The sequence below is a fragment of the Schistocerca gregaria genome, chromosome 7 (genome assembly GCF_023897955.1).
Source record: "Schistocerca gregaria isolate iqSchGreg1 chromosome 7, iqSchGreg1.2, whole genome shotgun sequence".
Lineage (NCBI taxonomy): Eukaryota > Metazoa > Arthropoda > Insecta > Orthoptera > Acrididae > Schistocerca > Schistocerca gregaria.
The window spans coordinates 470,884,167-470,901,138 of NC_064926.1; the positions used below are offsets into that span (position 1 = coordinate 470,884,167).

The window sequence follows — 16,972 nt, forward strand, 5'->3', positions numbered from 1 at the left end:
AACTTTACAATTACTGTTTTCATATAAATAAGTTGGTCAGTTTCCAGACGTTTCATGCCATGAGAACTAATTCTAATAGGTGAGATAGAAAAATTATTTTATCTCAAAGGACTGATGGTTATCACTCACTTCTAGAAGTGTATGAGAATTCTGTAATGAGTAAAAATTATGTCTTACTGATTCCAGGGATATGGTAACTACCTTCGTTTATATTTCTGTTATCCCTTTTTTGTTCATACCTTCTCCTACCCACCAGTGCAAGCAGGCCTCTTTCTGCTCTTTCATGCATCACTTTTGTTGATTTTACATTCACCGAATTTAGTGTTTTACTTACAATGGTTTGCAACAACAATTTTATGTTAATGGCTTCTGTAATTTCTTATATTGCATATTGCTTTTTTCCATGATTTAAAATTATTATTTTCATTGAATTTTAGAGGCAGGTTTTTGTTAAGACTTGAAATTCTATGTTGTTGTTGTTGTTGTTGTTGTTGTTGTTGTTGTTGTTCTCGTCTTCAGTCCTGAGACCTCAGCATCACCCGACTTAATTCGACTACATTCCATTATCCTTGCTTTGCTTTTGTTGATGTTCATATTACATCCTCCTTTCAATACACTATCCATTCCGTTCAACTGCAAGTCCTTTGCTGTCTCTGACAGAATTACAATGTCATCGGCGAACCTCAAAGTTTTTATTTCTTCTAAATGGATTTTAATACCTACTCCAAACTTTTCTTTTGTTTCCTTTACTGCTTGCTCAATATACAGATGGAACAGCATCGGGGAGAGGCTGCAACCCTGTCTTACTCCCTTCCCAACCACTGCTTCCCTTTCATGCCCCTCGACTCTTATAACTGCTATCTGGTTTCTGTACAAAATGTAAATAGCCTTTGGCTCCCTGTATTTTACTCCTGCCGCCTTCAGAATTTGAAAGAGTATTCCAGTCAACATTGTCAAAAGCTTTCTCTAAGTCTACAAATGCTAGAAACGTAGGTTTGCCTTTCCTTAATCTTTCTTCTAAGATAAGTCGTAGAGTCAGTATTGCATCGCGTGTTCCAGTATTTCTACAGAATCCAAACTGATCTTCCCCGAGGTCGGCTTCTACTAGTTTTTCCATTCGTCTGTAAAGAATTCGTGTTAGTATTTTGCAGCTGTGACTTATTATACTGATAGTTCGGTAATTTTCACATCTGTCAACACCTACTTTCTTTGGGATTGGAATTATTATATTCTTCTTGAAGTCTGAGGGTATTTTGTCTGTCTCATACATCTTGCTCGCCAGATGGTAGAGTTTTGTCAGGACTGGTTCTCCCAAGGCCGTCAGTAGTTCCAATGAAATGTTGTCTACTCCGGGAGCCTTGTTTCGACTCAGGTCTTTCAGTGCTCTGTCAAACTCTTCACGCAGTATCGTATCTCCCATTTCATCTTCATCTACATCCTCTTCCATTTCTATAATATTGTCCTCAAGTTCATCGCCCTTGTATAGACCCTCTATATACTCCTTCCACCTTTCTGCTTTCCCTTCGTTGCTTAGAACTGGGTTTCCATCTGAGCTCTTTATGTTCATACAAGCGGTTCTCTCATATCCAAAGGTCTCTTTAATTTTCCTGTAGGCAGTATATCTTCCTCCTAGTTAGATAAGCCTCTACATCCTTACATTTGTCCTCTAGCCATCCCTGCTTAGCCATTTTGCACTTCCTGTCGATCTCATTTTTGATACGCTTGTATTCCTTTTTGCCTGCTTCATTTAATGCATTTTTGTATTTTCTCCTTTCATCAATTAAATTCAATATTCCTTCTGTTACCCAAGGATTTCTACTAGCCCTCGCCTTTGTACCTACTTGATCCTCTGCTGCCTTCACTACTTCATCCCTCAGAGCTACCCATTCTTCTTCTACTGTATTTCTTTCCCCCATTCCTGTCAATTGTTCCCTTATGCTCTCCCTGAAACTCTGTACAATTTCTGGTTTGGTCAGTTTATCCAGGTCCCATCTCCTTAAATTCCCACCTTTTTGCAGTTTCTTCAGTTTTAATCTACAGGTCATAACCAATAGATTGTGGTCTGAGTCCACATCTGCCCCTGGAAACGTCTTACAATTTAATACATGGTTCCTAAATCTCTGTCTTACCATTATATAATCTATCTGATACCGTTTAGTATCTTCAGGGTTCTTCCATGTATACAACCTTCTTTCATGATTCTTAAACCAAGTGTTAGCTATGATTAAGTTGTGTGCAAAATTCTACCAGGAGGCTTCCTCTTTCATTTCTTAGCCCCAATCCATATCCACCAATTATGTTTCCTTTTCTCCCTTTTCCTACACTCGAATTCCAGTCACCCATGACTATTAAATTTTCGTCTCCCTTCACTACCTGAATAATTTCTTTTATCTCATCATACATATCATCAATTTCTTCATCATCTGCAGAGCTAGTTGGCATATAATCTTGTACTACTGTAGTAGGTGTGGGCTTCGTATCTATCTTGGCCACCATAATGTGTTCACTATGCTGTTTGTAGTAGCTTACCCGCATTCCTATTTTCCTATTCATTATTAAACCTACTCCTGCATTACCCCTATTTGATTTTGTGTTTATAACCCTGTAGTCACCTGACCAGAAGTTTTGTTCATCCTGCCACCGAACTTCACTAATTCCCACTATATCGAACCTTAACCTATCCATTTCCCTTTTTAAATTTTCTAACCTACCTGCCCGATTAAGGGATCGGGCATCCCACCCTCCAATCCGTAGAATGCCAGTTTTCTTTCTCCTGATAGCAACGTCCTCCTGAATAGTGCCTGCCTGGAGATCTGAATGGGGGACTATTATACCTCCGGAATATTTTACCCAAGAGGACGCCATCATCATTTAATCATACAGTAAAGCTGCATGCCCTCGGGAAAAATCACGGCCTTAGTTTCCCCTTGCTTTCAGCCGTTCACAGTACCAACACAGCAAGGCCATTTTGGTTATTGTTACAAGGCCAGATCAGTCAATCATCCAGACTGTTGCCCCTGGAACTACTGAAAAGGCTGCTGTCCCTCTTCAGGAACCACACATTTGTCTGGCCTCTCAACAGATACCCCTCTGTTGTGGTTGTACCTACGGTACGGCTATCTGTATCGCTGAGGCACGCAAGAATCCCCACCAACGGCAAGGTCCATGGTTCATGGGGGGGGGGGGGGGGGGGGGGGGGGGGGAGATTCTATACAAGACATATTTTCCAGAACCGTAACTCTCTTCTTATGTCATTACCAGAGAAAATAGTGAGGATAGCATCAGTACTTATATACTCATACGACATGGAAATAGTTCTTGTCCAACATCTGTGGAAATGGCAGCACTAATGTGCTTCTGCATTAGCTACATTTTAGTATACATAGCATGAGCTCATTTTTCAATAAGTTACCAACTTTGTGTGAGTCGTCAAAGTGTTACTTTTTGTGTTTGTGTGCGAGGTATTTCATAGTTTTTAATACTATAACATTCTAATTTAATTATTACACCTTCAAATCTGGTGGAGCTCTCCTGGAGCTTCTGTAAAGGTATTGGCAGAAGTAAAGCTGTGAGGACGGGGTGTGAGTAGTGGTTGGGTAGCTCAGATGGTAGAGCACTTGCCCGCGAAAGGCAAAGGTCCCGAGTTCGAGTCTCAGTCTGGCACACAGTTTTATCTGCGAGGAAGTTTCTTTTAATGGCTTTACTATACAGTCATCAGGGTTAAAATCGTACCTATACTCTGCATCAAACAACAGCGAAGTTACTTGCATGTCTAGTAGTCGAGTTATTTTTCAAATAACACTCATTTCTCATATGGTATATGAGGTTAATTCTTTTCTGTGATTTTTGTTTTCATTCACCTCTATGGATGTTTTAGGATTTGTTTTGAGTGTTGGAAACGAGGGGGGGGGGCTGATGTGTACTCTTCACACAGATCTGGAAACATTTTATGGGACAAATTCTTCGTATCCCTAAGCTCTGCCAACCCCCCCCCCCCCCAAAAAAAAAAAAAAAAAAAAAAAAAAAAAAAAAAAAAAAACAGCACAGCACACTCACGACCCTGTTCTCTCTCTAGATTAATACTAGTTCCATGGATCATGAATAGGATATTTCGTAATGATGTGGAACGAGTCAAAGTTTCCAATACATGACATACGTAAGTTAATGTAACAACATACTTAAGTTAATATAACAACATTTTTATTTTTTGTGTTTTTTTCTTTTTTTTTTCTTTTCTTAATTTATATCTAAAAATTCCTCTATGGAGTAGAAGGATGGTGGTGGTTAGTGTTTAACGTCCCGTCGACAATGAGGTCATTAGAGATGGGAGTAGAGGGAGTCATCATTCAGAAATTCTTTTAATTTCTTCTTAAATACTTGTTGATTATCTGCCAGACTTTTGATACTGTTTGGTAAGTGACCAAAGTCTTTAGTGGCAGTATAATTCACCCCTTTCTGTGTCAAAGTTAGATTTAATCTTGAATAGTGAAGATCATCCTTTCTCCTAGTATTGTAGTTATGCACAATGCTATTACTTTTGAATTGGGTTTAGTTGTTAATAACAAATTTCGTAAGAGAGTATATATACTGAGAAGCTACTGTGAATATTCCTAGATCCTTAAATAAATGCCTGCAGGATGATCTTGGGTGGACTCCAACTATTATTCTGATTACACGCTTTTGTGCAGTGAATACTTTATTCCTCAGTGCTGAATTACCCCAAAATATTTTGCCATATGAAAGCAATGAGTGAAAATAGGCATAGTAAGCTAATTTACTAAGATGTTTATCACCAAAATTTGCAATGATCCTTATTCTGTAAGTAGCTGCACTAAAACGTTTCAAGCAGATCATCAATGTGTTTCTTCCCATTTAATCTCTCATCAATGGACACACCTAAAAATTTGGAATATTCTACCTCAGCTATATGCTTCTGATTAAGGTCTATATTTATTAATGGCGTCATACAGGGTGTTTCAAAAATGACCGGTATATTTGAAACGGCAATAAAAACTAAACAAGCAGCGATAGAAATACACCGTTTGTTGCAATATGCTTGGGACAACAGTACATTTTCAGGCGGACAAACTTTCGGAATTACAGTAGTTACAATTTTCAACAACAGATGGCGCTGCAAGTGATGTGAAAGATATAGAAGACAAGAAGACAACGCAGTCTGTGGGTGCGTCATTCTGTACGTCGTCTTTCTGCTGTAAGCGTGTGCTGTTCAGAACGTGCAAGTGTGCTGTGGACAACATGGTTTATTCCTTAGAACAGAGGATTTTTCTGGTGTTTGAATTCCACCGCCTAGAACACAGTGTTGTTGCAACAAGACGAAGTTTTCAACGGAGGTTTAATGTAACCAAAGGACCGAAAAGCGATACAATAAAGGATCTATTTGAAAAATTTCAACGGACTGGGAACGTGACGGATGAACATGCTGGAAAGGTACAACGACCGCGTACGGCAACCACAGAGGGCAACGCGCACCTGGTGCAGCAGGTGATCCAACAGCAGCCTCGGGTTTCCGTTCGCCGTGTTGCAGCTGCAGTCCAAATGACGCCAACGTCCACGTACCGTCTCATGCGCCAGAGTTTACACCTCTATCCATACAAAATTCAAACGCGGCAACCCCTCAGCGCCACTACCATTGCTGCACAAGAGACATTCGCTAACGATATAGTGCACAGGATTGATGACGGCGATATGCATGTGGGCAGCATTTGGTTTACTGACGAAGCTTATTTTTACCTGGACGGCTTCGTTAATAAACAGAACTGGCGCATATGGGGAACCGAAAAGCCCCATGTTGCAGTCCCATCGTCCCTGCATCCTCAAAAAGTACTGGTCTGGGCCGCCATTTCTTCCAAAGGAATCATTGGCCATTTTTCAGATCCGAAACGATTACTGCATCACGCTATCTGGACATTCTTCGTGAATTTGTGGCGGTACAAACTGCCTTACACGACACTGCGAACACCTCGTGGTTTATGCAAGATGGTGCTCGGCCACATCGCACGGCCGACGTCTTTAATTTCCTGAATGAATATTTCGATGATCGTGTGATTGCTTTGGGGTATCCGAAACATACAGGAGGTGGCATGGATTGGCCTCCCTATTCGCCAGACATGAACCCCTGTGACTTCTTTCTGTGGGGACACTTGAAAGACCAGGTGTACCGCCAGAATCCAGAAACAATTGAACAGCTGAAGCAGTACATCTCATCTGCATGTGAAGCCATTCCGACAGACACGGTGTCAAAGGTTTCAGGTAATTTCATTCAGAGACTACGCCATATTATTGTTACGCATGGTGGATATGTGGAAAATATCGTACTATAGAGTTTCCCAGACCGCAGCGCCATCTGTTGTTGACAATTGTAACTACTGTAATTTCGAAAGTTTGTCTGCCTGAAAATGTACTGTTGTCCCAAGCATATTGCAACAAACGGTGTATTTCTATCGCTGCTCGTTTAGTATCTACATCCACATCCGTACTCCGCAAGCCACCTGACGGTGTGTGGCGGAGGTTACCCTGAGTACCTCTATCGGTTCTCCCTTCTATTCCAGTCTCGTATTGTAGGTGGAAAGAAGGATTGTCGGTATGCTTCTGTGTGGGCTAATCTGACTGATTTTATCCTCATGGTCTCTTCGCGAGATATACGTAGGAGGGAGCAATATACTGCTTGACTCTTTGGTGAAGGTATGTTCTCAAAACTTTAACAGAAGCCCGTACTGGGCTACTGAGCGTCTCTCCTGCAGAATCTTCCACTGGAGTTTATCTATCATCTCTGTAATGCTTTCGCGTTTACTAAATGATCCTGTAACAAAGCGCGCTGCTCTCCGTTGGATCTTCTCTATCTCTTCTATCAACCCTATCTGGTGCGGATCCCACACTGCTGAGCAGTATTCAAGCATTGGGCGAACAAGCGTACTGTAACCTACTTCCTTTGTTGTCGGATTGCATTTCCTTAGGATTCTTCCAATGAATCTCAGTCTGGCATCTGCTTTACCGACGATCAACTTTATATGATCATTCCATTTTAAATCACTCCTAATGCGTACTCCCAGATAATTTATGGAATTAACTGCTTCCAGTTGCAGACCAGCTATTTTGTAGCTAAATGATAAGGGACCTATCTTTCTATGTATTCGCATCACATTACACTTGTCTACATTGAGATTCAATTGCCATTCCGTGCACCATGCGTCAATTCGCTGCCGTATTGCCGTTTCAAATATACCGGTCATTTTTGAAACACCCTGTACCATTCACTGTACGGAACTGTATGTACTGTGTCTTATCAAAATTCAGTGAGAGTCTGTTTACAAGGAACCACTTAGTAATTTTCTGAAAGACAGTATTGACAATTTCATCAGTTAATTCTTGTTTGTCAGCTGTGATTACTATACTTGTATCATCAGCAAAGAGAACTAACTTTGCCTCTTCATGAAAATAGAATGGCAAGTCATTAATATATATTAAGAAGAACAACAAAGTGCCCAAGACTGACCTTTCAGGAACCCCATTCTTGATAGTTCCCAGTTGGAGGAATGGGTGGTGTTCGGTAATTCAGATGATTCAAAATTTGATTGGTGAAAACATATATGGCATTTTCTGTTGAAAAACCTTTCTGGAAACCAAACTGACATTTTGTTAGTACTTCATTTTTACAGATATGTGAAGCTACTCTTGAATACATAAGTTTCTGAAAATTTTTGGATAAAGCTGTTAGAAGGGAGGTTGGATGGTAATTGTTGACATCAGATCTATACTCCTTTTTATGCTAAGGTATAACAATAGCATATTTCAGTCTCTCTCTCTCTCTCTCTCTCTCTCTCTCTCTCTCTCTCTCCTCCTCCTCCTCCTCCTCCTCCTCCCCCTCCCCTCCCTCTCACCTGCTTTTGACACTATAGTGGTACTAGGATTTTGTTCTTAATTTGCTTTCCTGTTAATGCCAGTATGTTCTTTGTTTGTTGAGTTTTTATTTTTGTCATTATATAATTCCTTTATTATTTTTCTCTATTTGGCTATATTAATTTTATGTGGTCTTGACAGCATTATTATAAAATATGTTCTGCTTCTGTAGTGAAAATATCCCGATATTAGTGTTTATTGTGTTATGTTACAGAGAGAGTTGAAATATTTCTTCAAATGCTGTTAGTATCTATTCTCTAGTGAGTTATTGAGCTTTCTTCAATGTGTGTGAAATGTCTGTAAGCACCAAGTAAATGGGCTACTGCATTGGTTTTGCATTATTTCCACTCTCATTTATGAGAATGTCCATGGTACAGTTTTGAATGTTGTTCTAAAGATTGCACTGTTGGTCACCTGTTTAGATAGGTTTATATTTATTTTGGGAATCACAATGTTTATAGCAAAATTAACAAAGTTATTTTTAATAACTCAATAGACAATACCAAATAAAACAGTTGACTTATTCAATACCAATGAATTATTAAGAATGAGATGGGCTAAAAAATGAGTTCTGTTTAATCCCCCTTTTTAATTTTTAACCTGTATTTTCTACTTTCTCCCTCTTCCTCGGATCTCTTTTCCACAGTCCTAACTTTTCCCCGTTTACCCACGACTATTTGCTGCTGGGGCTTTCAATTCCTCCTGTTCTTTCCCTCAAAGCCACCTCCTTGCATTTCATAGAAATGGTCCTCACAATTATTCTCATCTCTCCACACTCCTCAAGCCACGATACATTCTCCATTGTCTGCTCTAGACAATACTGATCCAATAGCACCCTTCAATGTCTCTACAATAAATACAAATACACATATAAAATATGCTGATAAAAACAATTTGCCACTCCAACAAGAACATACCATTCTAGCCATGAACTGCGAGAAGACATCCTGTTGGTTTGCTCCCTGAGTATCTCCTGCAATAGAGCTGGTGGTGGTCGTGGTGCTTGTAGGTGTTGATGTAGCAGTTGTTGCTGATGAAGTGTTTGTTGCTGCTGCAGGTGAACTGGTAGTTGCACTAGAAGAAGTCGTCGTGGCAGCAGTAGTACCTCCCAATGTTGCAGGTGCAGTCATGCCCATACTGCACACATATTTGAAATATTACTGTTGTGCACAATGTATCTTTATATGTTAAACAGTCAGTTTATAGTCTGCTACAATAGCATCTTGTTCTTGAATCAATGAAATAACAAGTACAAAGTGGAAAAATTCAAAACAGGTCAGTGCTACATTATCAATTCAACTTCAGCAACAAGCCTACAAATCTAACATTTACGAAAATGCATTTTCGTGCAAAACTTTTGAAAACTGGAAAACTTCTGCCAAACACTTACTATACAATATATACTACCAAATTAATGTTTAAACTATATTTGATGGATTAAAATTTGCTATCTGACGGACAGAAATACCCAGAAAGCAGTTATTAAGGCCATCATATTCCATTAAGTTTTTACTTGTGCCCCATATTATTGACGATTGTCAAATGGTTTATGGGTATGAGTAGGGTACTAGATTAGTCTTGCTCCCTTACACTCTGTGTTGCCTTCCATCAACTTACGAACTTTGAAAATTTGCACTACTATCAATCTGCCAACACTGAAGTGTTTAGTTCTTTTCTTTGTGATATTTCATACACAGCAAAGTGGGCACAAAACAAGCTTAGCTTTAGCAAGGGCAGATAAGAATTATTTGTTATCTTTTGTGAAAAAGCTGATGGAATGATCTGTGGGCACTATGAAAAATACATCTTAGGAGTGAGCCACAATTTCAAACTATCTTCTCTTTTGAAGCAAGATTCATGTTACCAGTCCATCTCAATAAGTCTAATTTCCAGAATGGCATTCCTTCTTCCAAGACAGTGAATGTTATCTTCTGAAGAAATGTGGGAGGAAAAAACAAAATACACAGATACCATCTTAAGTCATAAATAACTATTGTCAGTAGTGTAAAAGATATATAAATGTGCTGTTAGTTTTAATCACATTTGTTTTGAGAAATAATAGATAAAAATAGTTTGAATAGTCTAGAACAGATAGGTAGCATTCAATACTGTTCTAACATGATCAGTCACTGATTTCTCTCTGATACATCTGGGTATGAAAGTAGCTATAGTAACACCCTCCATCAACAAAACCCACTTTTAAGGAAAACCATCTTTTAACGAATATTTTCATCAGTCCTGGTGAAACTCGCATAAAGACAATGTCATTCCCCTCCCCCACTTCAAGAAAAAGTAAACTTTTAAAGACTAAACATGAAATATTCTGCAAATTAAAATCTAGTTTTTACACGATTTCTTACATGCCCTGTGAGTTTCTGATTTCTTTCAGTTTTACGCTAGTCATATTTTGTGTCATGTAGCACAGTAAATGGAAATTTATTCAATCGGTCGACAGGTACCTAGTTAGTAGCTTGACTTCCTTGTAGTGATAATCAGCAGATGCACTGAATTAATTTGAAAGAAATTTCCATCCTGCCTAACATGCAAGTTAGGCCATATGGTCTGATGTCACAGTCATAGCCTACGAAGTGCAAAAAATATAGATGTTTGTCTATTGAAGTGTCAAAGTTTTCAATTTTACTTCTGTGGAGTTACACCCTGCAAACGTAGAAAGATTAGAACTTAGTAAAAGCTGCCTATCATCCGTGATGTCAATGACAATCTTAACTTCCTAACATGGCGAACAAATATGATTTAGCGCTGTCTAAGTGTGCAGCATACTAAAAAATAAGAAAGCGTTCTTAAATGCCAAAGCTAAAAGTTCCTACAGATCCACATGGAAGAACATTCACACGTCTAAATTCAATTATGTGGAATAAATCCTTTTAAAGTGGTTTCAAAGAATGAGAAGTGGCAGCATTCCTGTAAAAAGAAACATACAATATGAGAAGGCTCATGAAATTTCCCTGAAACCAGTGTTGAAAATTTCAGAGCATCAAATGGGTGGTTGAATGTTTTAAAAATGTCAATCTGTTGTTTTGAAGTGTAAATGCAGACAGTGGGATGGTAGGATAGTGGTCACAGGAAGTGTAAACTACTGGAAGAACATTACAGGTCTCAATCGATGCAGGATTATGAGCTTCAGACACTTTCAACGCTAATGAGACTGGCATCTTTTATAATTTACCTCCTGCAAAATCATATTCCATTAAGGGAGTAAAATTCCACAGAAGTAAAAATAAATGCAGAAAGGATGATAATCCTAATGTGTGTAAATAGTGATGGAAGTGGAAAGTTGCCTCTATTAATAATACAAAAATTTAAAATTTCCTGGTGTTTCGAAAACCTAAAAATGTTATTTTGTACTTATCAGTACAACAGCAGTGTCAGGATGAGGTTAGAAGTCCTTACGAGATTTTACAGGCATTTAGATACTAAGACGTGTGCAGCAGGAAGGAAAATTTTACACATTATTCACAACTGCCCTCCACATACCAAACGAAACAATTTCTATGGAATGTAAATGTTATGTTCCTCCAAACACTACAAGTCAACTGCAGCCTATGGATCTGGGCAACAAAATACGTTCTGTTGAAGCCAGAGTAGCAGTTGTGTTGAAGACAGTTTCATTCCTGACAGAAAGGATGTGATGACAGCATTCTACAGGCTATGCCTATATTTGTTGCTGCCTGGAATTCTGTAACCTAACAGGCTGTGTTAAACTTTTTCAGGAACACTGGTTGCAGTATATCAGCTGCTGTTGGAGACTACATTCTCCCAGAAGTAGAATGGAGTGGATTTACTGATACTTCTGAGAATGTGACATCTAGGATTTTGTTTTGATGATGTCGTCCTGACTTCCCCATCCAAGATTGATGCAAGTGAACCGTGTGCATGCTTGTGTAGGAACACTCAGGCAGGGGCTCGTGGTGACATGATTATTAATAATAATAAGAAGAAGAAGAAGAAAAAAAGGAGACCATTGCACCAAGTTTTACTGCTGCTGTGCAAGGAGCTGGTATCATCAGAAATTTCCTTAAATCTTTTAATGTAGAGGAATCAATTTAACTTATAAATTTGCAGCACAAAATATTGATTATTTTGTAATTAAATAGCACTTATATCAAGCAATGATGTTTCAATTATGATTCTGGGTTGCTCCTGTCACATACTCTGGCAAAAATCCCATTTAAGGAAAACCCCTGTTTATGAAAACATTTTCTGGGTCTCTAAGAATCATTGAAAAGGAGTTTTACTTAGTTTCACTGTAGCTCGCTACAAACTGTCCTTCATTCCACTTTAAGAGCTTTCTTTTGGACAATGTTTTCTTGACTCAAAATGAATCACATGCCAGCACTACTTGGAGGATGAAGATGATAAGTAGTTGACACCTGAATGTTCAAACTGTTCACTTAAGTACATGCCTTTAAAGAAAGTCAAAGTTTAAAAATGGAATCATAAATGTCACTTACAGCAATGATAAAATGTACACTGATCAGGTAAAAAAATAAATAAATAAATAAAAAGGCCAATGAGGAAAAGCTAAACAGCCATAGCAGAAACATGTGGATGACTGACAACGTACAAAGAAAAGCACGAGCTAGCCGCTCTGTAGTACACCAAAATAAACAACATAAAAGCTTAGGCTGGAGTCCAGAAAATAAACAAAACTAAAACATTTACCTCTTTGTGAGCTGATATAAAGTGCAGATGCCCACTGCATTTTACTGACAGCCTTTCATAAGAAAATCAAATACGCCATTAAAATGTGACACACAGATTTGTACATCAGAGGCATCACAAATGACTGGTTACTCTCGCTGAGTCAGAAAGCCATTGGTCACGGAGTGTATTCTCTAATGGGGCAGGTGACCGACATCTCACCTCTGTGACTGGGAGCAGAAAAGCAAAGACCAGGCCATTGTGTTCACCACCCACAGCTTGCTGTATCTCATTTCCAGTCACTCTTCCTCCCACTAATTCATGACCTACATCAACAGTTAAATTAAAGCCAGCAGAGGAGCAACATGTAGTTCAACCCTGTCTCCTCCACACTTATCCTTGACTAATATCAGCTTGCTTATTTTCCATTATCTGCATGTGCCCTGGTCCCAGAAGAATGTTTCCCCATTGTTGTAGCAAGAAAAGTGTACCTTCTATGTTTTGGGGCACTCTATTTGCTGGGAACCTTTACTAAACTCCAGCAACATTAAGAGAATTAGGGAATATGAGGAATTTCTTTCATTAGTGATGCCCACTCATCTGGTTCTGTGATGTCAAGAACATATACAACAAATAATATTATTCCCTATGTGGGTACCTTGTGGATATATCCTGGAAACACAATGAGGGAAAGTCTGAGTAGCCAAGGAACTCAATCTGTTTTGACTTTCTTTGTTGCAGTTATAATACACATTACAATACCGTGAAACAAATATTTAAAATAACACTTGGAGACTCTTTTCTAAAATTTGAAAAAAAAAAAAAAAAAAAAAAAAAAAAAAAAAAAAAAAAAAAGAGAGAGAAGGGTCTGATCTACTGAAAAAGCCAAGCCAGTGATTTACTCTTCCTTTAACTGCATCTGGCCAGAGTGGCTAGAGATAGCAGTTACGTGCGCGCATGCAAGACTTCGGCAAAATCTCAATGTGTAACAGTATTGTTGTTGTACCTGTTTGCAACTCAACATGTCACCTTTACGGTTAGTAGCAATCTATCCTTTTTTAAAATATCACTGATATTCCAACCTGGATGTCACACTATCAAAAATATATTTTTGATGTTTGTTGCAACTTGATGAACTGACACCTGATGGGGATTGGCAGCTCATCAGCCTTAGTACAGAAACTGGAAACGAGCTCAGGATTGGGCTAGTCCTGATGGACCTTAGGGCTCTCTAATCCCCTAACAGTAGACTGCAGTGGACGACACGAACAGCTAGTAACAACACATCTTTTCTTTCTACCAAAAATGTAAAATCATTGTTTAGTGCCCACTTCTTGAGCCTCATTATCATCTGCAGCTTGCACATACTTGTCATACTGCTGGGAGACGAAATGGAAACTTTGAACTTGTACCGAAGGTAACAGCACTGAATGTGGGCCCTCTACTGTGAATGTAATACTACCTGTAGTCATTAAAAACATGGTAACACAACATTACTATGAGTGGCACTGTTATTTTATATAAAACTATCAGGTAGGACACCACTGACTCAATGTAAGGGCATGAAGAATATTGGAGTTTAACATCCTACTGACAAAATCGTTAAAGACCATGCAGAAGTTCAGGTTGGAGTGGGATCTACCCATTCTGGATGCTGACATGATATTTAACCACAGCAAAATGGTTGCAGAGCTTCAAGTTGGTTTTGTTACTTAATGGCTTTCTGCCAGCCACTACTCTCTCTGGCAACAGTATCAAGATTGGTAACTTGTCACTGGAGTGAATGTCATTGGCCAGGTCCTGTGTGTATGTATCAGTGAAGTCCTCTGTGTCTTTCACGGCAGCATGTCTGAATAAACTCTTCTCGGTTTTCAAGCCATATCAAATAAAAAAAAAATTCTCAAGCTTTCGATTGCCATATTCATCACAATCATCAGGAGCAATACCACTGACTGTCAAGGCTCACACGGTTTTTTTACCTATATAGTCACGAGTGTGGCCTCTACCACCAATCAGCAAGGGCCAAAACAACATGTGCCTGGAAAGTAAGTTGGGCAGCTCGTGATGCCTCTGGCTCACCACAGGACTGAGTGACGTCAGGTGGCACAAGGGCGTCAGCACCACATTTGAAACTGCTGCTCCTGCCTCCCTTCAAGTATCAAGCATCCGTCATTACTTCCTTTCAACATCCAAAACTCTCCACCATGCCCTACTAAGTGTGTACCCCTGATCTCTGTTGAAATTGTTGCTGTTCATTCTGATAGAAGCTGTCTCTTTTATAACGGGATCCCATTATGTTGATGCAAGAGCCAAGACTCTTATTTTCAAACTGTATTTTTGGTCTGTTTTCCAGGCAATGCCCAGCTGTGGCCAACTTGTCAAACTCCCTTCTTTAATATGAATCTTGTGCTTGGTGCAATTGTCTGACCTATATAGATGCTGCCACATTTACAAGGGCACCATACACACCAGGCACACAAAGCGCCATGTCACCTTTAACAGTGCCCAGTACACCTCGTATCTTGCAGTGGGCATGAACACTGGTCCCAGTCCATGTCTACACAGCCCATGTCCTAATTTATCTGTCATACTGTGGGGCAACGAGCAGCAAGTTAAGACATGCACTGGAGAGCCATGGACTGGGACCTGTGTTCTAGCCCACCTCAAGATACGCTATACCCTCTTCACAGCTCTTCATGTGCCTAGTATGTATAGTGTCCCTTGTGAATGTGGCAGCATCTATGTTGATCAGACAATCTGCACAGTTGCAGAGCATTGTACCGAGCACAAGCACAATATGAAACAGAGGGCGTTTGTCAAGTTGGTCACAGCTGAGCACTGCCTGGAAAACAGAGACAAAATACAGCCAAGATTTTGGCTCATGCATCAACATACTGGGATCCTGTTACAAAAGAGGTGGTTGGGATTAGTATGAGCAGCAACAATTTTAACAGAGACCAGGTGTACACACTTAGTAGGGCATGGGGGTGGGCTTTGGATAAGCAAAGGCGGATGCTTGCTTGACACTTGAAGTGAGGCGGGAGCACCAGTTTCTAATGTGGCTCCAGACCCTCACACCACCTGACATCACTTGGTCCTGTGGCAGGCCAGAGCCTCTATGAGCTGCTAGTCTCACCTTCTGCACACAGATCATTTTAGCCATCTCTGATGGTGCGAGAGGCCACAATCTTGGCTACTGAAGTGGAGAAAGGTGCCAGCCCCAACAGTCAGGGATCTTACTCCTGACTATGGCAGAAATAACCATCAAAAGCTCAAGAATTTTATTCAAATTGATGCAACTTGAAAACGAAGATTTTATTCAGTATCAGTGAAGGTCAGAGAGCATATCAAGGAGATCAACTGAGGAGATTAATCACATAGTAGTGCTGAAGGACATGTGATCAAAAGCCTCCTCGAAGGAATATGTGCATGAGCTCTATTAGTCAAGTAGTACCTCTTCACATCTATGTCACTGTGTGGTGGTAGAATGGGTAAAGCTACTTGGCACATACACCATGATAGTAACTGCTTTTACACTGATAGTGACAAGTTGAGGTAAGGAGTGACATGTACCACCAACAAAGACAGCTGCTCCTCTTTTTCTCCCACCCCAAAGAGATATCCCTTCTGTGGAGGTTACAGACTCTTAGTAAAGGTGAGTCAATAAGCTTTGAGTCATGTATACACATAACCACAAGAGCTTTTCCTAGAGCCTTAATTACTCCACATGCAACCTTGGCCCATCAATGAAGAACTGTGTTTGGGAACCACTTTAGAGGTGAGGTTTTTTCCATGCTGAGATGGAGAAACTATTCTAACTAACAGCTTAAATGAACTGGTTCTCTCAATTTGGCCCCCCACATCCCTGGAGAGTCCTCTACTTTTTCTTTGGAGGATTTTCTTCTTTTTCTTAATGCAGAATTTATTCAATTTGGTCACTGGTTTTAATAAGCTTTCCAAGATTTTGGAAAGAATAACATTTCAAGTCACAGTGGAGACCTCAATGATCATTCAAATACTTACTTTGAAAATAATTTATTTTCTGGCACAATCTCACACAATATCAGTACAAAATTACCAGTTTCAGCTGTTGGCAGCTATCTTCAGATCTACAAGATAAATAAGTTTGAAAAAGAAGCCATGTAGATTACGTTAAAATAAAACAAGTTTAAAGATTTTTTTGTTTTACACAATTTTTCCCTTCAGTGATGAACATTAGGGCTTAACAATTTGCAGCACACACAACTGAAGTTTTCCTCATTTGTCTTATGGCAAGATTGTGGATTTGAGTGCACTGTTTGCTTTGCATTTTCTAGTTCCTGGCACCCAATCAACTCAGTCAACTTTATAGCAAGCACTTACACTCTTATGTGTTTATGCCAATTTCCGTAGC

At 39.5% G+C, this 16,972-nt stretch overlaps 1 protein-coding gene across 2 annotated transcripts in view; it reads right to left on the bottom strand.

Annotated features, from left to right (window-relative positions):
* Nucleotides 1-16,972, bottom strand: part of LOC126282235 (ubiquilin-1) — a 93,632-nt gene that overhangs the window by 21,764 nt on the left and 54,896 nt on the right. For both annotated transcript variants that reach the window (XM_049981813.1, XM_049981814.1), the window contains exon 8: nucleotides 8,835-9,054. In XM_049981813.1, coding sequence (XP_049837770.1) covers nucleotides 8,835-9,054 — 220 coding nt within the window. The remainder of the gene's footprint in view (nucleotides 1-8,834; nucleotides 9,055-16,972) is intronic.